The sequence below is a fragment of the Rattus norvegicus genome, chromosome 16 (genome assembly GCF_036323735.1).
Source record: "Rattus norvegicus strain BN/NHsdMcwi chromosome 16, GRCr8, whole genome shotgun sequence".
Taxonomy (NCBI): domain Eukaryota; kingdom Metazoa; phylum Chordata; class Mammalia; order Rodentia; family Muridae; genus Rattus; species Rattus norvegicus.
In genome coordinates, this window is record NC_086034.1 from 26,915,900 (window position 1) to 26,943,037 (window position 27,138).

General features: G+C 41.3%; 1 protein-coding gene across 1 annotated transcript; it reads right to left on the reverse strand.

Moving 5' to 3' along the window:
• Window positions 1-388: 388 nt before the first annotated feature.
• Nat3 (N-acetyltransferase 3) lies at window positions 389-26,743 on the reverse strand. The gene is made up of 2 exons (NM_001013052.2): window positions 26,583-26,743; window positions 389-2,093 (listed from the first exon to the last, which is right to left on the reverse strand). Exon 2 carries the CDS (start codon window positions 2,085-2,087, stop codon window positions 1,215-1,217), a length of 873 nt encoding a protein of 290 aa, NP_001013070.2. The 5' UTR covers window positions 2,088-2,093; window positions 26,583-26,743; the 3' UTR covers window positions 389-1,214.
• Between the last annotated feature and the right edge of the window lie 395 nt (window positions 26,744-27,138).

Sequence of the window (27,138 nt, forward strand, 5' to 3'; positions counted from 1 at the left end):
ATTATTTCTTGAGTGAATACTTAACTATATAAAATATTCACATGCATACCTGGCCTATTCTCTTAATAAATGGTCATTTATTCTAGGCCTTACATATCTCATTACTTTTTCTTAGTTGATGACAAATGCAAGAATACGTCTGAATTTTAAACAATAGCCCTGACATTGAATCCACAAGCCAAAATGCCTGTTTGAGATGCTTGATCTTGAATGTCTCATATCATCCTTTAGTTAAATATGATTCTGGGAAATTACAAGGAAACCATGATTTCAAGCTAGGAAGGACACAAAATAGAGTAGATACAGGGCTTCTGTAAGAAAATTTTATTTCTGATCACACTGAGTGAAAGGAACGGCAAGAATCTGATTCTTAGATAAGATAGTACATTTGAAGAAGACAAAAGTGTGGAAAATTCACCTAGACTCAAAATATAGCTACTCCTTTTTTAAAAAATCTCTGATTCTTACTGTTTTAGTCAACTGTATTCTTTCATGCTGTGTTTTCTATCTGATTTGTATTCTATAATGTACAATTACTACTTTATATATAAACTATTTAATGGAAGTAATATACTCTAAATATGAATGGTAACAATTTGAGAAACTTCATGAATACAGAATTGAAACTGCCAAGGCCATTGTGCGAGACCTGACCAGCTGTGCCAAGTTCATGGCTTTTCATCTCTCAGTACTTTCTACTGGTATCATTCTTATTTTCAGAATTACTTGTAACCAACACTAAATCTTATTCTTCCCTGTTTCTGCCTTATGTCATATAAGGGCATGTTGTAAAAATTAATCTGAATCTTTGCTGGAGGAACATGAACCTTTCACTGTACACTTTACCTAACTACCATTATAACCTTTGAATGAATTCAACAATGAGTCAACATGGAGGATTTTATAGTAGATATCAAAATAACTATATTATCATTAAAGTACTTTTACTGTGATTACATTTTTAATTGCACATTTATTTAAAAGTCATTTAGTTACCTGAGTGGTTAATCTTACAGAAAAAGCAATTGTATGTCTATGATTTTCTTAATGTAATGGAGGGGACAGATGTTGATATGATACCAGTCAATCGTTGAAGAACTTTGTTCTAATAACTCATGGCTTCTTATTTTGTCACCTAATTTGAATAATTTGATTATTTTACATGAAAGAATAAGTACATATAGAAACATTGAAGACCATTCTCCTTTCTTACTCTAAATAGTAAAAAGCCAATTACCACATTTGGGCACAAGCTTTGTCTCCAAGCGAATACCAAAAACGCGCTTCAGGACTTCTTCTATTTCTTCTTCCTTCAGAGTCTTAAACTCCACAAGATCTACATTGTCCTTATAATTGAATTTCTTATGGATAAGAATGGTGCCTACTAAACCATGGACCCCTTCTTGGGTATGCAGGGAGCAAAGTGATGTGTTTGTCATCACAGATGTTGGAGATTTCTGGTAGTATGCACTCACGTTCTGGAAATCTTCAATCGTTCGAGGTTCAAGAGTAAAAGAGTAGATTTTTCTATGTTTGTTCTTCTCAAGAAAATTAGAATCAATGAATTCTTGGTTTGGAACAAATTCTTGTCTTTTAGTTTGTCCCAGATACCAAATTCCATTCCCTTCTGTCAAGTGGAAGATGGCAGGCACCTGAGGCTGATCCTTTCCAGATGTCAATTCCAGAGGCTCCCACATCTGGCAGGAAAATGGGAATGCACTATCTACAACATATTTTTTGCCACTGATGGTCACCTGTAGTAGAAGGTGAATCATAGTGTTGCTATATTTGCAGGTTGGAGGGCTATAAACACATCCTCCTAACATTGTGACCTCAAAACCTATCATGGTCAGAGCCCAGTAAAGAAGATGATTGACTTGAAGACACCACCCACCCCGCTTCTTCTTCACAATGTGATGAAAAGTGGCCTCTAAGCTCAGTTCCATGGGTTTCCCACAATGGATGTTCAAGTTCTCAAAAGGGATAGCCCGTATCTGATGCTGAAGGATTTCAGTTAATGTTTGCAAGTCCAGTTTGTTCGTGGACTTCTGATAACCAATTCTTTCAAAGTACGCTTCAATGTCCATGGTCTCCTAAGAGAAGGAAATCAAAACAATCAAATGTTGCCATCTGTACTTGGAGTTCCTTATTACGGTTATTTACCTCTTAAAGTTATTTAAGAGAAAAATGTAAACACCTGAATACAAAATTAGCTTTAGATATGTGTCATAATAATTACTTAAAAGTGGTTAACCATGTCAGTAAACCTATAGAGAAAGTTTATTCATTTCTTCTATCTTTCAAGTACAAGAAATTAGAAATCTAGATAAGATGATGAAGCAAATAGTATGGTGAAGATTTAGATGTGATTTTCTCTGTCATGAATTGAAACTGTCTTTTATCCCCCACTAGTTCCGGCATCGCAGTGCCCCAAGATATCTGGTAGATAACTTTCTTATACTTAAATCACTACATGAAAGAACACGCAATACAATAACCTTTGATCCAATGGATAAGATATAATTTGCCACCTAAACATACAAAGCCCTGTACACATCCATCCCTTAAGAACATTCATAACAACCTGTGAAGGTACAGCGTGGAATCTTAACGTCAGCATCCATGTTGTGCCGCAGCTACTCTCCTATCTCCTCCTCCCTCTTCCGTTCCCTTCTCCTCCTCTTCCTTCAAACTTTTCTCCTGCCCATCCTTCCTTCTTGTCCAATGACAGGCCTCATTCTATCCTGTACCTGCGTTACCTGTAAGACATCATCCTACAATGAATGAACAAGGGTTTCCAATTGATGTGCATTAAATATGCCTAGAAACAGTGCCTAAATAAATAAATAAACCCACAAAAAAACCCCAGGAATAATTAGTAAAGGAACACTGGTCCTTTATTGTTCTTGATGCCCTAGAGAGTTAAATTGATATGAAAGGAAAGCCTAGACTAAGGAATTGCCTAGATCCTATTGGCATGTGAGCATGTCTTTGGAGGAAACAGTCTTGCTTACTGGTTGATGTAGGGAGTCCTGGCAACCTATAGGTGACACCACCTATAGTCTAGGCTGGTGGTCCTAGACTATATAAGAAAGCTGGCTGAGCCTGAGCTCATGAGTAATCCAGCCAGCGATGCTCTATGGTTTCTGCTTCACATCCTTTGCAATCTTGGCCTGATTTTTCTCAGCCATGGACTGTAATCTAGAAACTATAATCTAGAAACCCTTTCCTCCCCTAACTTACTTTTGGTCATAATTTACTTAACACAGCAACACAGATAAAACTAGAACACTGACCACTCTGTGCCCTATTCAGAAGTTGGGGTGTGTATTCACATAGTGATTAGTGCACTCAGGAAATAACTTACTGAACATTCACTAAGCATTTCCTACTGATTTAGTGCTGCAGTGACTTTCTGTATGTTACAGTATATTGTTGTGATAAAACACCACAACCAGGACAGTTTATTTGGACTTACAGATCCAGAAGGGTAAAAATTAATAACCATCATGGCAGGCAGGCATCAGTGCCTATGATTATAGTAATATAGAATTCATTATTAATTATTATTTAATATTAAATATTAATTAAATATTCTTGAATTAAACATGTTTAAATTCTGTGTTAATTAAGCTGAGATTTGAAGTAAAATGCTGAAGGTACTCAGGAAGCAATCTCTCGGAACTGAACAGAAACAGCATTAGCATCCCAGGCTGGCGTGCAGCACCTCTGTGCAGGCATAGTCCTTTCCCCTTCACCTTGACAATTAACCTAGAAGACTCAGAGGAAACAGAGTGAGCATATGTAGAGACCCCACTGACACATTTCTGAAAGTGTACCTGTTCTAGTTAGCCTAACACAGCTTGAATTGAAGTACCTTGGAATGCCTGTTCTTCCTAGTGCAAATGATGGGCTAATTAAAACATGACTTTTCTTGAAAACAAAAGGATAGTTTTGAAAGCTAAATTATAGAGGATCTAAATTTCATGACACATGCGTGAGGTGATCATCTGGGTCCAAAGGTAAATGTGTGGAAGGAAGAATGATGGAGATGTTATCTTCATCTTTTTCATTTACAACATGTGTTCTCATGTGATTTTCTTGGTTTTTGGTTTGGGTGTTCCCCCCACCCCTAAGGAAACTCCTTTCCCACTACACACACATGAAGTTTTAATGGGCATCCAATAAAGATGACTCTCCCAAATTCTCCCAAAGGTTGACTGCCCAGGCTATGTGGTTATACATGAAGGCAACTATGCCCCAACAAGCCAGATTTGGTCACTGGTTCTCAGTAAACACAATAAAAGAGCTAAGTTAATAGTGAACAGGAGACAGGGAGATGTCTTCAACATTGGAAAGAAGGACAAAGAGATTCAACTCACCCTCAAGTCTATTTCCAAAGCACTGACATGAGGTTTAAGCTTAAATAGAAGACAAGATATATAAATCACAAGGGGCAGCGGTGTCTCAGCCACACTCTCCTGCAAGGCTCGTCTTGCCCACAACATTCTCTCAGCAGCAGTAAATATGCTGCATTGGTTGCAGATTCTTTCTCTGCCTTCCCCCAGAGCAGGCAGTCATTTCTTCTCCCTGAAACTCCTGATGGGATTCTAAATCCTCGAGGACCATTGCTTTAACAGTCTGATAGCCAAGAACCGGACATGTGTGTGTCATTAGTACATCCCCATTTCTGCCAGCTAGGCAGGTTACATTATTATCCTTGAAGGCTTTAACAACACAAGTCCAATTACCAGAGATTCACTTGGAGTCTTCTATGTGCACTTCAGGGATTTTTGTTGTTTTCGAGAAGAGTTGCAAAAAGCCAGAAACTTGCTTTACTTGATTTGAGTGTGGTATTTCTGCTTCCTATTCCTTCTTTTCTGCTTGCTTTGTTCTCATCCAGACTGCAGGGTGCTGAATCACTGTGCATTAACACCACACTCCAGAAGCCAGACAAGTCTGTCCTTTAACTATCTGGACAGAAGAGAATTGACTGGGCAGGCCACACTCAAAGACCATTAGCCAACAGTTCCTAGTGTTCAGACCTACAACTCAGAAATGGCTCTAACACAGCTTCCAGTGACAAAGGAGGAAGAACAGGGTATTCCCAGGGATCCCTAAGAACAAATTGAAAGGAACAGAGTGTTCTGCTGTCCATAGCTAAGGATGGCAAAGGCCAAACGAAAGTAAATCTCTGTCAGAGGGTGGTGGAAGAGAAGATGGTTTCCAGTTCTTTCTGAGGGACAGGTAGAACAAAATGTTTTGCTGGTGAGGCAAAGGGAGGAAGGTCTAGGGAAGAGAAATAGCAATTCTAGAGAGATCCAGGGAGTTATTGTCAGGTGTGTACAGAGCCGGAAGCAAAGTCCTGAGCAGAGGCCATGGCACCTGGTCTTCTGCCTTTGTAGGAGCATTGCTCTCAAAAAATTCTGTTCTGTGACCAGGGGCAAAGCAACTGATAAAAACAAGCATGACAATAAGATCCAAAACCAAACCAAAACAGAAGGACAACAAAACATATCTTTACAGTTGCTGGAAAAGCCCCCCCTGCCTTCTGCAACTAAACCTCCTTCTATGGGGAATTGTCAGGGACCTGGGGAAAGTGAGCAGGTTTGACCCTTGTCTTTGGTGGAGTCCAGGGATTCCAGAAATTGGGGTGGAGGAGGGGCAGGTACCTGGTTCCTCATTACCTCCCCTCCTAAAAAAAACACCTGTCTGGAAGCTACATGGCCTCTAACCCCATAAGTCCTCATTGTCAAGAACTGAAATTACGAAATCATTTAGAAGATGGGCTGTAGTTTGGTCAGAAAAGAGTTTAGGGTCTCCAGCCTTTTTGACTCCTTGGCCTTGAGGGATGATCATGGAAACCTAAGATCATAAGGAGAGCAATAGGTAAAAACTGCCTAGGCAGTTTTTGGAAGAGAAACTGAGCAGGAAAACTCTGAAGTATCCTTGGCAGAGGCCCCTTCATGAGATAATAAATAGACTTTTATCTCCCAGAAGGTTCTATTCCCCAAACAGTTACTAGCAAGTCTCCACAGCTAAGCCTGCCTGTGTCTCCACTCTAACTGGAGAACAAATTGTTCTATGTCTTGCCATCTTTTCTCACTCAGAACCCTAGCACACTTTCCTGGGCACTCATACCCTAGCACGCTTTCCTACATGCTCAGACCCTAGAACACTTTCCAGGTACTCAGTGTTTTCTCTGTTTCTCTGAAACCTCCACCTGCCTTCCTATAGTCGCTTGTCAACCTCCATGTACAACTCAAAAAGCATGACCTGCCCCTCCATCTCCTTCTTCCCTTCTAGCAGCTGCCAAGATGTTCCCCTGGTCTGTCTTGTTCGTTTTCTCTTAAATGTTGATAAAATGGTCTTTGAGTTTCTTTCCAAATGAATTTGTAAATTCTTGTACTAATGAAACTAAGAACCCAAAAAATACCCCAGCATCCCTGTCTCATTGGTTTTGTTCAGCTAGTATTTTATTAACACTAAGGACATTAGTCTGAATTTTAGTTGTCTTCCTATACACTCCATTTAAAAACCTATCTTCAAGTCACTTGATACCTGGTGCTAGCCCTTTGGCATCTACAGCTCTAGTCAATTTCTTTTGTTTTCCTACTTCATAGTCTGAGATCGTTCCTGAAGGCTCCCACTGCCATGTGCTTGGGTGGGCTGAATAAGCCAAATTAAGGCCTCCATGACAGCACATCAGCTGAAGATGACAGGAACTAGAGCATCTGTGTTCCTCCTGGTCTAGAGGGCTTGCCTGAGGTACATCCAGGACTGTTTCCCATGTGATCCAAGCTACCAATCATGAACCATTGTTAATTCTCCCCTTACCACCTCTGTCCTTCCTTTCTTACCAGTTCTACCTCTCCCTAAACCATTCTCTCTCACCAGCGTCTTCCAGCTGCTACACCACTACATCAGATACCCATTTTGAAATGTAACCTATTTTCCTTTTTAAAAAAATTATTTCTATTATTTCAATTATGTGTATGTGTGTGGGAGCAGTGGGGGTTGCATCCACATGAATTCATGTGCCCAGAGAGGTCAGAGGTATGTGATCCTTCCTGACCTGGGTTTATAGACAATTGTAAGCATGATGTGGAAGCTGGCAATTGAACGTGGGTCTTCAGAAAGAGCACTATGTGCTCATAACCACTGAGCCATCTTTCCAACCCATAACCTATTTTATCCCATTTCCTCCCTGGCTTATCCCCCTGCCTTTTCTGATGACTGAGTAGAGAGAGTATTACATAATACATCTATATTTTGGACAGACAGACATTTGAGTTGTTCACAAGCCAAGATTCATTCTGACTCTGAAATGCAGGCCATGAACTTAGATTATGGGCATTTGGTATCAATATTTTATCAAGAAGAGACAAGAAATGAGGGTGCACCCAGGATTTCAAGCTTGAGGAATATAAAACAACACAGAGAATTTCCACCAAATTCTCATTTGCTACCAAAGCTGTAACTGACCTTATGTTCATCCATTGAAGACATGTGTATTGAAAGCTTATTCTCACTCTGGCATTGAATTAGATAGCTAAATAACCCAGTTATGTCTGAGGAAGTAGATATGCAGGTTTATCCTATAAGCACCTAATTGCTCCAACATTTGAACTGAGATGTCCATGAAGAATCTTTGTTTTCCCCTCTGGCAAAGTGTGCTGGGAAGTTAACAGTAAAACTGGGAGATGAGCAAGAGTCTAGATAGAAGCATGAAATTACTATGTTTTTCTTCAATTTTCATAGTTTTAGCTTATGAATTTTAATGAAGTAGACACTAGTGACAATAGAATGTGAAAATATGCTGCATGCTCATAGCATATGAGGATTAGAATAAACATGCTGTATAGCTGACTTTGGTATAAAGTTTAGAGCTGTCAGGACTTAGGCTTTATTATTATTAATTTTGCATCATGTTTTATTAATTTTTGATAATTTCATAAATATATTTTAACATATTCCCCATCCCCTTCTATTGCCATCTTTTCCTGCTGCCCATAGTCTCTATAGTACTAACATTTACTTTTTCCATTGCTATGATAAAAATACCTGACCAAAGCAACTTAAGGAAGGGTTTGTTTTTGACTTACAGTCCCAGTGTGTGCATCCACCATCAGGAAGCAGAGTGAAGAAAATGTGTGTTCTTTTACCTTCATCTTCTTTATGTAGTTCAGGAGCCTGATCCACGGAATGGTGCCATCCACATTTAAGGTGGATCTTTCCAACCTGAAAATGTAATCTAGAAAAACCCCTTACAGACATACCCAGAGATTTGTTTCCATATTGATCCTAAATCCCATCAACTTGACAGTCAAGGTAAACATCTCCACCCCTTGTCAGTTTGATCCATCACACAGCACTTCAAACTGTAACATGAGTTCACCTCTGCTTCCTAAGATTTCATTTCTCCTCAAAATACATTTAGTCTATCTCTGTAAGAACCCATAAATGTTAACAGCTAAGTCTACCCAAAGATGAAAAACAATCTCTTAGTTATGACAAAGATATTTTTAAAACCCTACCTACATACTTTTACCATATAACTATACAGAGTAAACATCCAAAATCAGAGAGAAATTTGGGCATAATAAAGAATGATCAGACTAAAACAGGGCCAAAACCCAACAAGGAAACCACCAAATCCTGCAGCTCTATGTCTGACATCTGGAACTCATGTAGAATTATCTGGTCTCCCAAAGGTTTCAGAAGCTCCACTCCTCTAGCTCTGTGGTCTGCAGTACACATAATTCTTTTGGGACTGGCTTCACTCCATGCTTGCAATTTTCCTCAGCAGAAATTCTCCAGTCCTGGCATTGCCGACACACTGGGATTTTCAATGCAACTTTTGCTTTGCATTCTCAGCTTCATGCAATATCCTCTTAGACTCTCCTTGTAGATTATCTAACCCTGTTATATATTGCTTGGCCTTGGTGGCTCTCTCAAATATTTATTTTCTTTTATTGAAAAAATGTTTTTATTCACTATTTTCAGATTATGGATTTGCCTCCCCCTGCTCTTCACAGTTTGTCTTCATCACCCCACCTATCCTGCTTGTCCCCCTTTTTTTCACTTTCCTTAAAGAAGAAATTGGCATCTAAAGGATCACAATCAAATAAACTACAATATGATAAAGCAAAGTGAAACAAATCAGTATAGTACGACATAGCCAAACAAGAAAAGGAGCCAAAGAAAAGGACAACAAATGCATATAGATACAGAACACACACACACACACACACACACACACACACACACACACACACAGAGGAATTTCATAAAAAAACAAAAATTCCCTTCAGTCTGGCATCACACATATTTGTAAAACTAGCACTATATGGACTAAGTTCTGCCAGCAGAATTTCCATGAGCCTCCTTGGACTACACTTGTATCAGCCTCTGTGCCTTGACCCTACGAGATATCCTTTCATAGGCAACTGCTTTCCTGTAGCTGGGGAACCTACAATGGCATCTTCTTCAGCTTCCCTCTTTTAAATAGATTTACAGTTTCACAAGCAAAGGGTATGGGTTTAGCCAGGCTGGTGCGATGGAATTTTTAAAGGAAGAAAGCTAGGCCATAAATAGTGTGCTTGAATTGTAAGGATGTAGATTTGGATTTGGTAAGGAGGTCAAGCATAAAAAGTAGAGTTTAAAGATGCCTAGACTATATCTGGTGTGGGTGACCTTGAGACAATAGTACCATCATCACCAGGAAGGTTCACTAGGAGGAGTTGGCTTGAGGCAAATTGATGAAGTGCTGGGATTCAGACATGATTTGGCTAGATATTCAAGGTATGGATATCTGATTGACAGAGTGACACACAATGTAATAGAAGTCAGAACTTGCGGCATTCATTTTGAAACAAAGCTGCCTCAAATCCACTGAGTACAGTGTGCAGGAGAGTACAAGTCAGATGGAGAAAGGAGATTTCTGTACAGGGTTAACTGGAGTTCTCATGAATGTGTTACTGGTCAGTGTAAAACTAAAATCCACCTTCTTCAGTGTTACTGTTGTCATTAAAATGAACTAGATTCTTAATGCTTGTTGGCTCATGAAAATATTAAAAATAACATTACTAAGCCTACATGCTTAATTTTGTACCAAATAACCATTCAAAGTTATATTCCACTTTCACAAGATGATATTAACCTCAGTAATTTTAGAGTTCAGTGAAATTTTTAGAAATATAAGTATTTCCAATGCAAATGGAAACTTAAGGCTGGGAATCTGGAATCTGTGAAAATTCAGATGGATCTTCTCCCAAAAAAATTACATACTGAGAAGAAAAACAAATCAAGGTATTTATCCAGACAGAAGTCATGTCTCGTTACTTAATCAAGCACAGTTTTGCACACGGTCATGTTCATCTGCCAAGCAGTTGGGAAAAGTAGAAAAATGTATAGTGAATGATACTTCCACAACCTCGTTCCTCATGATTGGGTTGCTGACATCCCACAGTGTGCTGAACACAGTCTTTCTGTCAAGCAGGTTCAAACCTTAGTGATTTCAACATTTCCGCCTGGGCAATTCATGGTGGGAGGACAAACTGTGCTCCCCAAGCATTATGGGATGTTTCTGATGTTTCTGGATGTCAGTCACACACCATGACTGTAATAGATGAGAAGCTCTGGATGCATTGCTAATATCCTCAGGGAGAGCAGTAACCTAAAAGATCACTAGTGTGAACTGCGACAAACATTGAAGAAAAGAACAGGGGAGATGGCATTGGCTAATTAATGTCGTTGAAGAAGACTGAAGGATGGATGCTGAAGGAACATGACAAAAGCAGCTACCTGGGATGATAAGATGAAGGATGAAAGGATGACCTTTCATTTGTCCAAGCGTGTATTCTGTGTCAGGCGTTACTGACTGGAGATAAAGCTTAATTTGGGTGGATGTGTCCTGTGCGCATTTGTAGATTATGCTGTCTTATGGGGGGGGCATATTCTGGGCATCCTATGTATAACCCAAGCTTCCTGTTTAGACTGGCTATTCCTGGCTTATTCCACACAATATGAGATGCCCACTTCATGAACATCACAAAATGTAAGAAGAGTGGGCACTTAGTCTAGTGCCTTTACAATCCTCTTCGTTGTGTAACCTTAGCAAGGCACTTGCATTTACAGGGTTATTCCTAGACTGGAACATTTTGTAATCCTGTGAGGAGGGCTCCTATTCCTTCCTTATAGTTCTATGGTTTCTTTTTGTGTGTGAGAGAGCAAAGTGAGTTAATATATGTATGAAAGTTAAAATAATATTGAGACTCTAAAAATTAGTGTATACATTGCCCAAGGTCACATACCAGGAGTGCTCACAATTCAGCTCTATTGTGTGTTATAGAATGATTTCTGTCTTTCCTAAACTCGTGTCTATAGTCAGATCAAACCCTAATAAGACAGATGTGGTTTTGGAAGCGGATAATGGGTGGAGTTTACAGGAGTTTGAGGTACATATTAGAAAAAGAGCCTATTGTCATGTAGACTGTTAGCAGGATGTGGACCACATACTGCTTCTGTTAAAGCCTGGGGCAAAATGTGAATGCTTCACTCTTTCTTTAAATGAGGAAAAAGAATACCCTTGGCAGGGAAGGGAGAGGCAAAGATTAAAACAGAGACTGAAGGAACACCCATTCAGAGCCTGCCCCACATGTGGCCCATACATATACAACCACCCAATTAGACAAGATGGATGAAGCAAAGAAGTGCAGACCGACAGGAGCCGGATGTAGATCGCTCCTGAGAGACACAGCCAGAATACAGCAAATACAGAGGCGAATGCCAGCAGCAAACCACTGAACTGAGAATAGGTCCCCCGTTGAAGGAATCAGAGAAAGAACTGGAAGAGCTTGAAGGTGCTCGAGACCCCAAAAGTACAACAATGTCAAGCAACCAGAGCTTCCAGGGACTAAGCCACTACCTAAAGACTATACATGGACTGACCCTGGACTCTGACCCCATAGGTAGCAATGAATATCCTAGTAAGAGCACCAGTGGAAGGGGAAGCCCTGGGTCCTGCTAAGACTGAACCCCCAGTGAACTAGACTATGGGGGGAGGGCGGCAATGGTGGGAGGGTTGGGAGGGGAACACCCATAAGGAAGGGGAGGGGGGAGGGGGATGTTTGTCCGGAAACCGGGAAAGGGAATAACACTTGAAATGTATATAAGAAATACTCAAGTTAATAAATAAAAAAAAAAAGCCTGGGGCAAGTGCAGGGAAGTAATCCTAGCATAAAGTAGGATGTGACTTTCTGGAGTTCTACTGCAGTGATTCCTAAAATGGAGATACTGGGGGATGATAAACTGGGATAGTCATTGCAGACCCCTATTTTCCTTTTTTAGCACAACTTGAGAGGACAAGGGAAACTCAGAAAGGAAGCCAAAGCATGAAGATTTTAATGCTCTTAGCCTGACCATATTGAAAATAATGAGAATGTGTGTCCTGTAGAGAATAAATGTAAGAATAATGATCTATTATTGCATGCACATATGTATTTGTATATTACGTATATATATTCCCTAACATAGCTGATTAAGCCCATATTGTTAGCATTTTGTCTAGGCTATACCCCAAAGTTACCTGGCAACAGCCAGGTGTGCCTGACTCACTGTAAAGGGGGCTACTGGACCCTCCTCTTACTCTTGCCTTCTTGTTCTAGCTCTGTCCTCTCCCTCCTGCTCTCTCTCTCCCCACTTCCTTCCCCTTCTCTCTCCACTTACTCTACCCCATGTCCCCCCCCCCCCCGCTGCCTTTCTCTGTCTCTACTACCCTCTCAACTCCCCTCCCCATGCCCTGAATAAACTTTATTCTATACCATCCTGTGACTGGTGCTGCAGGGGGAAGGGATGCCTCAGCATAGGCCCACAGAGGCACCCTCTTCCCCCTACACCTAACTGCCCATCCACCAAACATATTTTTTCTCCCCTTACCTTTTTATAAAACACAAGACATATAATGCTACTTTGAATGGGTGTTTTCAGGGATGACTCTACAACTAGTTGGTGTGCTTGTCCTTATGTTTTAAGTAAAAGGAAGGCTGGTACCAAGAAGTCATAACTTCATGCTCATTAGAATAAAACCACCTGGGGGCCTTGTACCTAGCAACACATTGTGACCAAATGCTATTTGGCATTTTAGAACTAGCATATTTTGATTCTGTATTCATAAAACCTGGACTTAAAATAAAACGCAGGGAGCCCTGGGAATATTGCCAGTGAAGGGACTAAGTGAAAACTCTCAGCTTCACATCAATTTGCAGCATCTCCGTTGAGTGATTGGCAGCTTCTTTTCAGCTCAGTGTCAGCATGGCAGAGCCCTTAGTGTAAACAACTTTAAAGCCCACCAAGTCTCTCCTTACCTGTTTTAATGGAATATAGGTTGACCTTTAGTTTTAATTCAAAACTCATAAGAGCTTCTATAAATACCCTAGAAATGATAGGAAAGACAATTTTAGGAGATAACACCACTTTTACTTCTTTATTTTTGAAGATATTTTGTGGCTCATAAATTATGAAGGGTGTTGGGAGAGAGATGGAAAAGCCATAAGCTGGCCACCTGAGTAGCATGGGGAAATACGGAGAGGAGAATGGTAGAAGAGGATGGAACATCATGAGCTTAGAGATCTAGGGAGCCACCAAAAGTAAATCCAGAAACGTCAATCAACCAGATGGTTAAACCCATGGTTATATGAAGGAGTAATGAAGCACATTTTATTGCCTCAATTTTTATTGATACATTCCAAACATATCAACACTCACTAGGTCAGCGAGTCAAGCTTTGTGTTAGTTACTTTTCTTGTTATAGGACCAAATTCTCAAAAGAATAAACTTAAGAGTTTATGTTCCCTCCCAATTTGAAGGGTTCTAGTCCATCATGGCAGGGGAAGCTCTACAAGCAGGAGCCTGAGGCAGCTGGTAACATCGCATCTGCAATTTGGAGACCGGAACAGAAAAGAATTAGTGACCAGTTCTCTTTGTCCTTTGATCCCATCCCATGGAAAGGTGCTGCCACATTCAAAATGATTGCTTTTCTCCTACTTAAACCTTTCTGAAATACCCTCACAGACACACAGAGATATTTTCTAGGTGATTCTAAATCCAGTCAAGTCGACAAAGAAAATTAATCATGTAGACCTGATCTTTATGGATTAAAAAAATATTAAATAAGATCTACCTCATTGTGTGTGTGTGTGTGTGTGTGTGTGTGTGTGTGTGTGTGTGTGTGTACCTGCCTGCAAAGGCCAGAGGAGGGTATCAGATTCCCTGGAGCTGGAGTTACAAGTGGTTGTGAGCTGTCCAGTGAGTACGTGGAATTGAACTCTGGTCCTCTCCAGAGAAGTGCCCTAAACCACTAAGCCATTTTTTTCATCTAATTGTTCCTTTTTAAAATATCAGCTTTATTTAGAGATATTGAGGCAGAATAATGAATGTAGATTATATCACCAGAAAGGGATACTATGTGATCAAGGAATCTATTATATTCACTTTCTCTAGCTTCTGAAAAGATTGGGGAGTCCAAGATAAAACAAATGCCTTACCAGTTACAGTAAATTCAAGAGAGAAAATACTTGTAGAAAAGTGGAACTACACAAATATGGAAATGACTAAAAGAAGGAAAGACTATTGTAAGTCTGGGATTAGAAGGTAAGGTTTAACATATAAAAATAAGATGTGGAAAAAGACAACGAATGCAAGAATGAAAGCAAGACACATCACTGAGTCTTTACAGGCACCTCGCAGTACAGCATATAAAATGGGCTCAACTATAAAGGGCTCAAAATTATTGTGATGAAATTGTGCAGTTTATGGGGGATTTAAAATCAGAAAATGATGTAAGGATATAAACACTGCAAGTACAAAGGTAATGAATAACTACGTTCTCTATAGACAGCACAGTATCATGCTGAATCACAAGTTCATGTGAATGACAAGCTTATACCCACACCTAAGGCTCAGGGAACATTGCAGGAGATGGGAAGGGAAGATCATAAAAGCCAAAGGATCAGGAACTTTGCCATGAGATTGTGTCTCCTAATAACATGTGAAACTACACCAGTAAAGTCTCAGCAGCATGGCCTCCCAGATATGAGCTGAACAAGGGTCACACCAGTAAATGACCAAACAGCATGGGGAAAAGCCCAGGAAGCCACAGCTCTTTACAAAGAACTATGGACAACTGAGCAAAGTAAGGGAAAAAAGAGGTGGCCTTCTCAAGAGAAGAGAACACTAAATGATTGTCCAATGGCACATGGCCAACCCTGAAAACATACATATGAGTAGCATTATATGGATTCAACAGACTATACTTTGTGTGTATGTATGTGTATATATATATGTATATGTATATGTATATGCAAATACATAGATGCATGTGGTAACAATTGATGAAAAAACGGGCCATGAATTTGAATGAGAGTGAGGCAGGAGGAGGATTATGGGAGGACTTGGAGAAAGGAAAAAGAAGGGAGAATGTTCTAATTGAAATAAAATATCAATAACAAACAAAAAAGACACAAGTTTGATGTTCACAGAAAAGGATGACAAGGATGACCAAGTAGCAGCTACAGCCAAATCAACACAGACCAGACACGGGGCTGCTCTCATGGAGCTTCCGAAGAGCAACACTCCCTAATGGGAGAGAAAAATGTGTGAGAGCAAGGGAAGGACTGCAGAAATCAGATCTCATAAACAAGAAAGACAAGATTCTGGGCAAGTATGATTCTATGTGTTTGACATTGGAATATATTCTAGTTAAATTATAGAAATCCAAAATTAAAGAGTTATTTAAGCAGCTGGCAAAGGAAAAAAAGTTCCTTTGTACGAAGAAAAAATCCATCTGGCAACAAACTATTCCACAGAAAGATCCAAAGGTGAAGTAAGGGCACCGTGCCTCTGAAGGACTGAAAGAAGGTGTCACCCTGGAGCCCTATTCTGCTAGTGTCTCACTGAATGATGAAGGTGGCGCCCATACGAGGACAACCTAAGCATGAAATTACATGAGGAAACATGAAAAATCTGACCTTTCCTGATGATGTTTTTTTCATTAGCCAGGGGATGAATAAATCCAAAGGAAACCCAAGAAAGAAAGAGGCCACAGTACCAGATCACAAGATTAAAAGGAGGGGATAAAAAGCCCTTGGTCCTGTCAAGGCTGGAACCCCAGTGTAGAGGAATGTCAGAGTGGAGAGGTAAGAAGGGGTGGGTGATTGGGGAGGGGGAACACCCTCATAGAAAAAGGAGGAGGAGGATGGGATAAAGGGGTTATGGATAGGAAACTGGGAAAGGGGATAACATTTGAAATGTAAATAAAAGATATTCAATTTAAAAAAAAGAGGTGATGAACATTGTGGAAGTTGAGCAAGCATTTATTTTATGCAGCAGTAGAGATTAGAAAATCAAAACAGAAATATTAAGACTGAGAAAGACCAGAGAAGACCTGACCAATATCATCAGCATTAACATTTGGTCCATTCAAACCATGAAAAGCTTAGTGCAGATAGCAGTTCATCACCAGGGAACATAGGGATAAGACTCAGGAAGACGATAGCTTGTTGGAATGCAGTCTGTAAGTCACATGGATCTATGAGTTTCCCTCATGATTTTCTGTGATCATGCTTGGCTTATGAGCTTTTTATCTAAGGCCTCTGTTCTCCTTCAGAACCACTATGAGCCTCCACAGCCTCCCTGCCCTCTTTTCCTGAGAAATGGAAACCATTCAGTGCGCTTCTGGAAAGCGTTGGGCCAATGACTTACACAAGGCTTTGAGAGCAAAGCTACTTTACACAAAGCCTGTACCAACTTTTGAATTATGATAGATAGATAGATAAATAGATAGATAGATAGATAGATGATAGATAGATAGATAGATAGATAGATAGATAGATAGATAGATAGGTAGAGATAGAAATGACTTTTCCCCCCAGAATCCATAAGAGACTCATGTGTAGGTACTTGACCTGTCAGGAATAGGAGTAACTAACTTAAGCTACGTTTGCTGTGTTTTTGAAAAGCTATGTAAAAGAAAGTCAAGGTAGACAGGCTGAGCCCCCTTCTAAAGGAATTTACGAGCCATTAGAAAGCATGTAGCTTTTTCCGCAGATCACATGGATGCTTGCTCACTGCTGATTGGCCACCATTCACAGGTGGGTCAGCTGTTGTGATTGTCCGTCTGAACTGGCATTTTAATCACAAATTTCCATTTTAATGTATTCTAGGAGAATAGGCTAATGGACAGAATTTAAGCCTTCAGGATATCTTCAGCCCTCTTGGTTAATAGTAATCTCTCTGTCTCTGTCTCTATCTCTGTGTGACATAGACATATACCTTATATGTATATGTATTTTATTTATTCAATTTAATTTGCTAAGTAATCTTTTTCCCCCAAATGGAGTTATGAGTAGATGTGTAATGCAGAATTAAAGGCAAACTGGGCCAAAGGAAAGCCATCTATGCTGTACCTGAAGACTACAAGGAGCCCAAGTGCAAATAAGAGGGACCCAGCTGGCATCACCTATGTACGTTCATGTTTTTCTGTTACTACTAAATAGAATGACAGAGAGAGCTAATTAATGGCTCCTGACAGTCTCTGTATATGTGTATTTTCTATCCTTTCCCATTTGTTTCTTTGGCCTCTCCCACCGTGAAGGGCATTAGCTTCCCACTATATTGATACTATAGATCTATTCCCTACCAAACCAGCCCTTGACCATCTAGATGAGAAGGGCCTGAGAAGCTGGTCATTTACCAGCTCATCAGCAGCAGTCATTATAGCTTACAGCAGAACTGCATGTCAGCCCTGGCTCCCTGTGACTCTCTTCCCTAACCAAGCATTACCATGGGCCATTTGCAGATGGCAGGAGAGTAACTGGAAAGGGAAAGGAACTACAGATGAAGAAAATAAATCCCAGGGCAGGGCATTGACAGAGAAAATTAGGTCTCCTTAGAGGATAGGATGTTGTCAGCTGCTTAGCGTCTGAGGAAATTCAAGGAGGGGCTAAAGAATGGTTTCAGAGATGAGCTAAGCAATGCACTGTCCTGGGCATCCTGCCCAGAGCAGACATAGCACTTCCTCCAAAGCAGAGTTTCAACGGGCTTCTCGCTTCTGGTACTCTTTGCACCTCACTTCCCTGAGTTTGTGTAATCAGTGTTGAAGGGTAATCCTCTAATGTCAGTAAAACTAAAGCAGTTGATTTTTGTGTCATTGAAAGATTGTGGACACCCTTACTACTACTACTAAGATTTCTTACAACTTCACCATTTTCCCCAGGAACACCTTTACACCCTACAATAAATAAATTCACTAGAGACATATGTAAGACCATAAGATTTCTTATTAACTAATATAAGATGGATAGAGTTTGCTATCCACCTGTCCTCTCTTAATTAATTGTATCCTTTCAAGACAGAATCTGTTGGGGACATATGATAGTGAATACGTCCATTAAAATTGCCTTTGGTTGCCCACCCTAGAGATTTAAGGTTACCCCTATTCCTAAGACTCCATGCGTTTCACACACAGGATCCAGAGAACCCTGAACTGTATCTGACCAGAATGCTGCCTCCCTGAGGAATAGTTTTCATGGTACCAGAAGGTACCATGCGAGCTTCCAAAGGAAATAGGCAGCCAGCAGTCCTACCTAGCTTTGATTGATGCCTATGAACCACATCAACAACCAATAGGGCATGATAACCCTCTGACCACACATACCTTTGGTGGTAACCAACAGCTCTCTGACTAGACTTAATACTCATTCAAGAATACCCATTCTAGAAGGTACTAGAACCATAGCTAGTGAATTTCGGCCTTCGAGGACAACCTACAACTGCTACTTTACTAAACCACCATAATTTCTAACTACATTCTAATTATTTGTCCTTACTCTCACAAATAACTGTAGTTCTAGCCCCTATCAAGAAAACTCCTCTTAACAACAGAGACCATTACAGTAAGCAAGAATGCAACACTATAGAGCCCAGTCCCAATAGATACGTCAGATAGACTCCATGAGTAACTCCCATTTTCCACATGAAGAAAAGGAGTTTAGAGGAGCTCAGAGACTTGCTCAGGTCCTCATAGATAAATGGAATGTCCTGTGGCTGTTACTTGTCACAGGACAGTTTGAAACAAGCCTGTTAGAATCACTGGTGTGCCACAAAGTATTTACACCAATACTTTCTAAGCATGTGCCAATCAAACATTTTGATCAAGTGAATTTGAAGTTTACCTGGTTTCCTTTTCAGATAGGAAGAGACTCCAAGTTAATGTGTGCTTCAAGTGAGTCAGGGAGTTTTGCTTGGGCCTGTATCCAGGATGTAGGCCAAGCGCTGTCCCATCTCTTCAAGTGTGCAGAAGAGCTTTAACTCGCTGTGGGCTCCTCTTTCCATGAACTCCAATTACAAAAAAAATCTTCAGCTTTTTGCACATGGTAGCTATTTGAGCCCCAGGTTGCCCAGTAGATAGTTCTTCAAATAATCTCACCGAAAAGAAGAAGAGTTTATATTATCTCATGTTTCGGGCTGTGGGGAATGTGTCATTTGGATGCCACATTACTCTTGCTGCGTTGGAGCCTGAGGTCAAACATCCTATGTCTTTCTGAGCAGATCCAGCATCCCAGAGGAGGCAGAAGAGAGAGATGGAGGCTTCAGGGCACCCTCACTCCTAACTTCCACTCTATTATTTACTGCATATAATAAATAGTCTCTCTTTTCATTTTTCTTCCTTTTGTTACAAAACTCAGCATTAGAAGACTGACAAGAAGAGTAATTAACTAGAGAGATAGAGAGTGCTGAGAAAAAGAAACTGAGTTTGATTGAGGATGGGAGCAATGAGGAGGGAAGCGGGACATCTCCGTACTTCCTTCCGTTCTCTGGAAAGGGTGAACTATGGCCTGAAGATTGGTAGGCTCCACCAGAGAATCAGCATTCTACCAGGACCTTGAGTGTGATTGCCTAGCCTTTTCACCCCAGGAGTGTGAACTTGAGTGTGACCGCCTGGTCCCTCTACCCCAGGACTGGAATACTTGTCACAGCACAGGGTTTTCTTGTCTTGAGGACAGAACATTCTTTCTAGCCAGGCTTCTGTTCTTACACTGGTTCCTAGAATTAGCACGCGTGTGCGCCTGCGTGCGCGCACACACACACACACACACACACACACACACACACACACACACACACACAGTTCTTAGGACTGCAAGGCACCAGTCAGGCTCTGAGTGTGAGAAAGAGAACAGAATGAAATCCGATGGATTACAGCACACACTGCATCTTACCTCACTCTATTTACTTCTCTACCCAAAGGCAATGTGTAATGGTTGAAATGGGTACATGTATGTGCGAAGTACATCCATACTCTTCATGTCGGCTTATGGTTTTGGTTAACATTGATGACATTGCTCTTTAACTCTTGACGTTGCATGGATCTTTCTCTCTCTCGTCTATTTTAAAATCTGTCTTTATGATGCAGCTAATGCCTTGTGCTAACCCTCTGGCAACTACAGTATTCTAGTATAAATTCTCTGCATATGCATCCTGGAACTCTCTAGATCAATGGTTCCCAATGTTCCTAATGCTGGGACTCCTTAATGCAGTTCCTCAGGTTGTGGTGACCCCTAACTATGAAATTATTTTCTTGCTACTTTATAATTTTGCTGCTGTTGTGAATCATAGTGTAAATATTTTTGGATAGAGGTTTGCGAAACAGGTTGCGACCCAGTGCTCTAGCTAAAGGTCTCCATTGCTATATGCTTGAGTAGACTGAATACACCTTCAAATTATGCTCCCTGGGACAGCACCTTAACCATTGATGAGATGTTAACAGCTGCTGTTGGGCTGCTCAAGGCTATTCAGGGTTGTCTCCCAGGGCTGTTCAGACTTCTTTTCTTCACAGGTAATCTGTCAGCCATACACCCTGTTGTGTATCCTGAGACTACTTTTAATCCCTTAGTTCTTTTTATTCAGACCAGGTGTCATACACAATTGCTTCTCCCTAGGATCCCCACCCCACACACTAGTACCACCCAAGTGTTATGCAAATACACGAAATAACCCACACCACAACATATCCTATTGTTCAAGTACCTGCTTTTATTTTTCCCTTGTGATGCTCAGAGGTCGGAGGGGGATATCATCTAATAACAAAACTCCATTTTAAGTAGCTTGGATACTGAAATCCACAAACAGAAAAGCTGGGTTATAGGGGAGCAGAGACCTGGTTTATGGAGCAGAAGACATTCTCTCAGGTTGTAGGCATGTGACATGTTATCAAATTTAGTCAAGGAGGAAGCAATAAACTGGGAAGGGAACTAGAATTGTAGGCTCAGGGGAAATACAACACGGTGGAAGAAAGTCGCCATTAGCTGCTTATCTGCTACCCCAAACCACTGACATCGTCCACTCATCCATAGATCAAAGCACAAAGTTTCCATCTCACTTCTGAGGTATCAAAGCCACAGACTTCCCATATGACTCATGGTAGCCCCAGTATTTGAACTGATACACACACACACACACACACACACACACACACACACACACACACACACATTTTTCCCTCTGATGGCAAAGTATCTAAATAAATTTAAGGATTTAAAGGGGAGAAAATGAGAGTAGTGTGCAGTTTTAAATCTACTGTTTTGCAGGTGACAATCCACATGACTCAGCAAAAGGACACACAGAATGCACCAGGAGCCCACTTCCTGGGAGGATTAGCATCAAAGAACAGCACTGTAGGACATTCTACAGCAGAGGACTGCCTGGTCTGGCCTTAGTGAGAGAAGATGCACCTAATCCACCGGAGACTTGAGGCCCCAGGGAGTGGGGAGGCCTGATGGGGTAGGGGTGGGGGATGGGGATATCCTCTTGGAGATGGGTGGGGAGGTATGGGCTGAGGAGTGGACGGTAGAGGGGGGTTGACCGGGAAGGGGGAAAAAGGTTCTGAAGCTTGGCTTTCTAGAAAAGGTGAATTGGCCTGGGCCCTGTAAAACAGAACATAGAGTACACAACTAGCAGATGTGGTCTTCCGATAACAGATATCCATGATTAGATTATTCTGTCCAAATGTCAGATGCCCCCCCAACCCCCAACTCCTTCTGCTAGGAAAAGATTTCAGCAGGAGCAAGAGCAGCAATGGCAAAGGGCAATAACCTGGAGAACAGGAAGCAGAAACAGAGTTAGTGTGGTGATGCTGAAAGTCAGGAGGAGACAGAGAGGCTGGCAGCCCTGAGGTGATTGAATAGTCTGAACACAGAATCAGATTTGAGAAGGAGGTGAAGCAGAGACTATAGATACCTGTGGTACTTCTGACTGTACCACAGTAGAAGATGCTGCTACTGACTGGGACAGGTTCATGGAGAGAAGGAGCTAACTTGGGGTAAGTTGATGAAGTGCTGTGTTTTAGACATGACATGGCTGGATATTTAGTTTTGGATGTATGACAGACATTAAAGTTACATAGTACAGGTTATGGATAAGACTAATGCTTGGGACATTCCTTTGAGGTCACCTCATTCAAAACCTTTATTTGGGGGAAAGAATGGCATGGTGAGGAGGTGAGGGAAGGGATTTCTATGAACTACCATCTGGTGTGATTTCTGGCCATTCAACCAACATGAAACAGAGGTCACACAATGTGTTGGTGTGGATGCAGACATTAAAATGAACAGGTTTATTTTCGTTGGTCCACAATGATATTAAGAGGAATAATAACATCTAAGGCATCCCTGGACTATACGTTTTTACCTTATCCCAAACAACCATGTAAAGTCAGCTGCTGTGTTGCAAGACAGCAGTTACAAAAGTGTCCAGTGCTATACTTAGAGATAATGAACATTTTCCTCTTACATAAAGAAGGAAAACACATATAATCCCTGAAATTTGGATTCTGTAAAATATCTGATAGATTGATCTTCCTTACTGAAGGACTACTTACACCGAAGAAAAGCAGGCCAGTACACATATACAAACAAAATAGTCTGCCTCGTTCCTTAGGCAGGAGTGAGTTTATGTGTGGTCCTCGACCTCTGCAAAGCTCCGAGTAGAAAACTGTGTAGTCTATGAAGCCCTCTCCTTACCCTTCTCCTCATTACCCATCCTCTGATATGCACTCCTTTGGGGAAGTACATTGGCTGTACTGATGTCTAAGGTTGTGTTAGACTTGTGAGACCAGATGTCTGACCAGAGGATAAGTTTTCTGCCCATTAAGAAATGGTTGCCTTAAATATGAATACCCCTGCAAGATGCTTCCAGTCTTTGTGTAGAAAGGAGCAGAAGGCCATAGCACTGATTCGCTAGGAGTGTTTACATAGTAATTTGATGGGGAAGGTAAAAATAGAACGAGCCAGAGTAGCTGTGAAGAAGAAGAGGACACTACCCTTCTTGCTATGGGTGGGTATGCGTGCGTGCGTGCATGCGTGCGTGTGTGTATGTGGTGTATATATGTGTGTAATTGGGATATTACCTATCATACAGAGATATGGTTCATAATTACTTGATGCTTCCCATGATGCATTTGTAGACAATTATGTCCTGTGTGTGGTGAATGGATCCTGTGGACTGCCTTTATACAACCTTGGCTTCCTGTGGGTGAAACGTGAGCTCTTGGCTTCCTCACATGTCTCTTCCACTGTGTCAGGAGGCACGCACTTCATGAAAGAATGAGTGTTGGTGGTTAACTTGGAGATTTCTTGGAGAAGATTTGAAGTTAAGAGTTGAGGATGAGGTTTGGTTTGCTCCTTTTTGTGCTTTGTAACACATGAGGGGACAGAGAGACTTGAAGAAGCTACTGTGAGTTGAAAACCAGGGTGAAAGGATTTGGAAATTCTTTGCCTATCCCTGCTAAAATTAGGTGAGGGAATATGTTCTAGAGGGAACTCAAAGGAGTGGCCCAGGTCCTATGTGCTGAAGAAATGATGACTGTGACTCCCAGATACAACCAAATATCTCAGGGCCACTTTCTTAAGGTCAGTGTCACAGTAACTGCTTCTGGAAAGTCAACAGTGATGCCATCTGGTGGCCCGGATGTTAAAGATGTGGCCATTCCTGATGCTGAAAGAAAGAGAACAGAGAAAAGAGGAGCATTCATTCTTGAAGCCTAAAATGCAGTGGACTTTCCTTTGTCTTTGAAGTTGCTTAGAGCATCCTAATTCTTTCTCTCCTTTTTAAAATGGGAGTGTCTACATTTTCACTCTTTGTGCAGAAAGCAGACGATCTGATTGTATGGGTTTATGACTGAACTGAAATTTTGTGTCAGGTAGAATCATACCTCAATGCTACCCACATTGTAGACGATATCTAAGTCACACTGGACTTAGCTTTGATTTGGGCATGCGTTGAGAGTTCTGTAGATACTAGAATATGGGGAATAGGTTTTGTAAACAAGAAGATAATGAATTTGGGACAAGTGCTAGAGGGCAAAATATCATAGGTGGAATTATGACCATGCTCAAACACAAGTGCTGAAGTCCTAACCCAGCCCCAGCCCACCTTAGAAGCTGATGATATTTGATTTAGATCTTTAAAGAGAAAACTAAGATGAGGACGATGCTTCTTATTTAGCCCTCATAAGGAAATAAAACCACATATAATAGGAAACTACCACTTGAAATAGCCATCATAACAATGCAAAGCTCGTTCTGCGTATTTGGCCTCACAGAATCATCTGGGTCCTAAGATACTGCTGACATCCACCTTTTTCATTAAACTAGCCCATCAGCTTGAAATCTTGAAATCTCGGCTTACTGAGAAGCTGGGTACAGAAGAAAGAACCAACTCAGCTTTGACTTTAGAAATGGCTGCTAATCCTTCCATCAGTAAACATGCATTCTCCGTGACACCAGTGTTCCCAGGCTTCTGCTCACTGTATTATTGATACCTCATGGCCTGATTAACTATTAAAATATTTAAATGAGTCCCAGACTCCAGTTTCCACTTAATAAGAATGTAGCATTTTAAAGTCCTTTCTGTACAGGGAAGACAGAATCCAATGATTAGAAAGCAAGTGGTGAGCTTAGCCACTGTTGAGATGAGTGTTCACGCGGATGAAGAATTTATTGGCAGCTTCCCAGAGGGAGAGTGCTAGGAGCTATTCTGGCTGAGAAGGGGTGTGTGTCCTTGGTTATGAATCAAGTTTTAACCCTTGCTAGCTGGCTAGGATCAAAGCATTTTGTGAGTCTTCATTTTGTTTGTTAAAATAAGCCCCATAATTATTGGTCTATAAAATTAGTCCGTTTTGGTGCTACCTAGCAGGAAGATTGGAGGGTTTGTCTTACGTTTGATGTAGAGTTTACAGTTCTTTATCAATGTTGGCCAATTAGAACAACCTCGTATACATGATGCTTGTTTCACAGGCAATTTTGCTCTGAGTGTAATGATCATTTCTTGTGCCACGTTTGATATATTAAGTGTGTTTGTGTGTGTGTATATGTGCGTGTATGTACATGCACATGCATGCGTGCCACATATGTAAGTGCCCACAGTGTCCAGAAGAGGGCATCAGATCCCCTGAATTTGGAGTTACAGGTAGTTGTGAGCCATTTGGTATGGGTACTAGGAACTGAACCTGGGTCCTCTGGAAGAGCAGCAAGGGTTCTTAAGCTCTGAGCCACCTCTCCAGCCTCCATATATGATCTTTCCTCACTTAGATTAATATTTGGAAGTTGATTCATAGTGTGGCTGGTATAGCACATACCTTTAGCTGATTAAAATTGAAGAATTTAATACCTTTAGTCATATATCCATGTAAGGAAGATGCACTCATTTTTCTATCTCTCAATCAGGGTGTGCTTAACACTCAATAAAAGCAAGAACCTCCTCACATAGGAGTGGGAGATTACACAAAGCAAGCAGGTACACAGCACCCCAGTATGGGTCTGTAATCACCACACATATTAAATGCAATTGGATTACTGGAGAAGGAGCTGCAATTTCTGCCTGGGAGACCAGGAAAGTGTTTTCACAGAAAATACATATTTTTGTGTAAATATGAAAACAGCTTTGAACTTATTTGTATTTTTCTGTTCCCTTGCTGTCTCCTTCATGTTAGAAAAACAAGTCAGAATCAAGAATGAGGAGCGAGTTGGATGAGGAGAGATGGGTGGAGGGGCTGCAGTCTGGAGGCGGCATTCTGGGAAGTTATGAGAGAGGATATAAATGTGGATAAGGGCCAAGTTTGATTTCAGGTTTCAGACAGCTTGGCTCATAGTAATCCTCAGAGCTCAGATGTCACCTTCCCGTGGAGCAGCCTGTGAGGTGCCAGTCAGAATTAATCCTTGTCCTCTGCCCAAGATGGAATAATGCGTGTGTGACAGTAAGCAACAAATGTTCTGAGGCAGCAGAGCGCGTGGCCCCCTCTCGGTTTCCTCTCAGGAGAAGTCGCGTTTGCTTTTTTAGTTCTCATCTCTCACGGGACCCAACTCAGGAAGTCTAAGCTGAGGCTATTTGATCATGCCACCATATAGGATATAGGTGGACCACCCGGGGCTACCCACAGTGCGGAGTTGAAACAATGTTAGGAGTTGAAACAATGTTAGGAGTTCGCAGTGTATTGAGAGAGGTGATTTTCGGTATCTTAGGCTCACTAGCTGCGTACTCTCTGAGTGGGTGACAGCCAAGCCTGTCCATCTGATACGATCCTTTCATGTCCGGGTTCCCTGAAGGCTGGCAGTTCTTGTGACAAGACGCTGAAGTGCAGCAGCCCTGCAGGCTCCTCTATGGCATTCGTCCACAGTCTGGTTTCAGTCTAAGGATTAAAAACCTTCTACACAGTATCTACCGACTCCTTTCCCTTAAAGGTGGGTTCAGCACAGGCACCTTGGTGTCCATTTCCCCCAGTCAGAACTCTCAGGGGAGGCTGACCTTGTTTAATACATGGCCCATACGAGGCAGCTTCCTTCTCTCTTTTTACTGCGTCTTAAGTCGCCCCTTCCCAGCAGTGCTGTCACACAGAGCACTGTGGGTAGCCCCGGGTGGTCCACCTATATCCTATATGGTGGCATGATCAAATAGCCTCAGCTTAGACTTCATTTAATCCTCTACCTGTTTAGGAACAGATCCTCTTCCTGGCTCTGGGTTTGTGGATAGGACAAGAAAAGTGACAATTATCTAACATCATCATGGTAAGGGCATGACCTGGAG

What these genes read in the sequence shown, in the direction of transcription:
- Nat3 (NM_001013052.2), bottom strand. Translation starts at nt 2,087, where the DNA reads ATGGACATTGAAGCGTACTTTGAAAGAATTGGTTATCAGAAGTCCACG.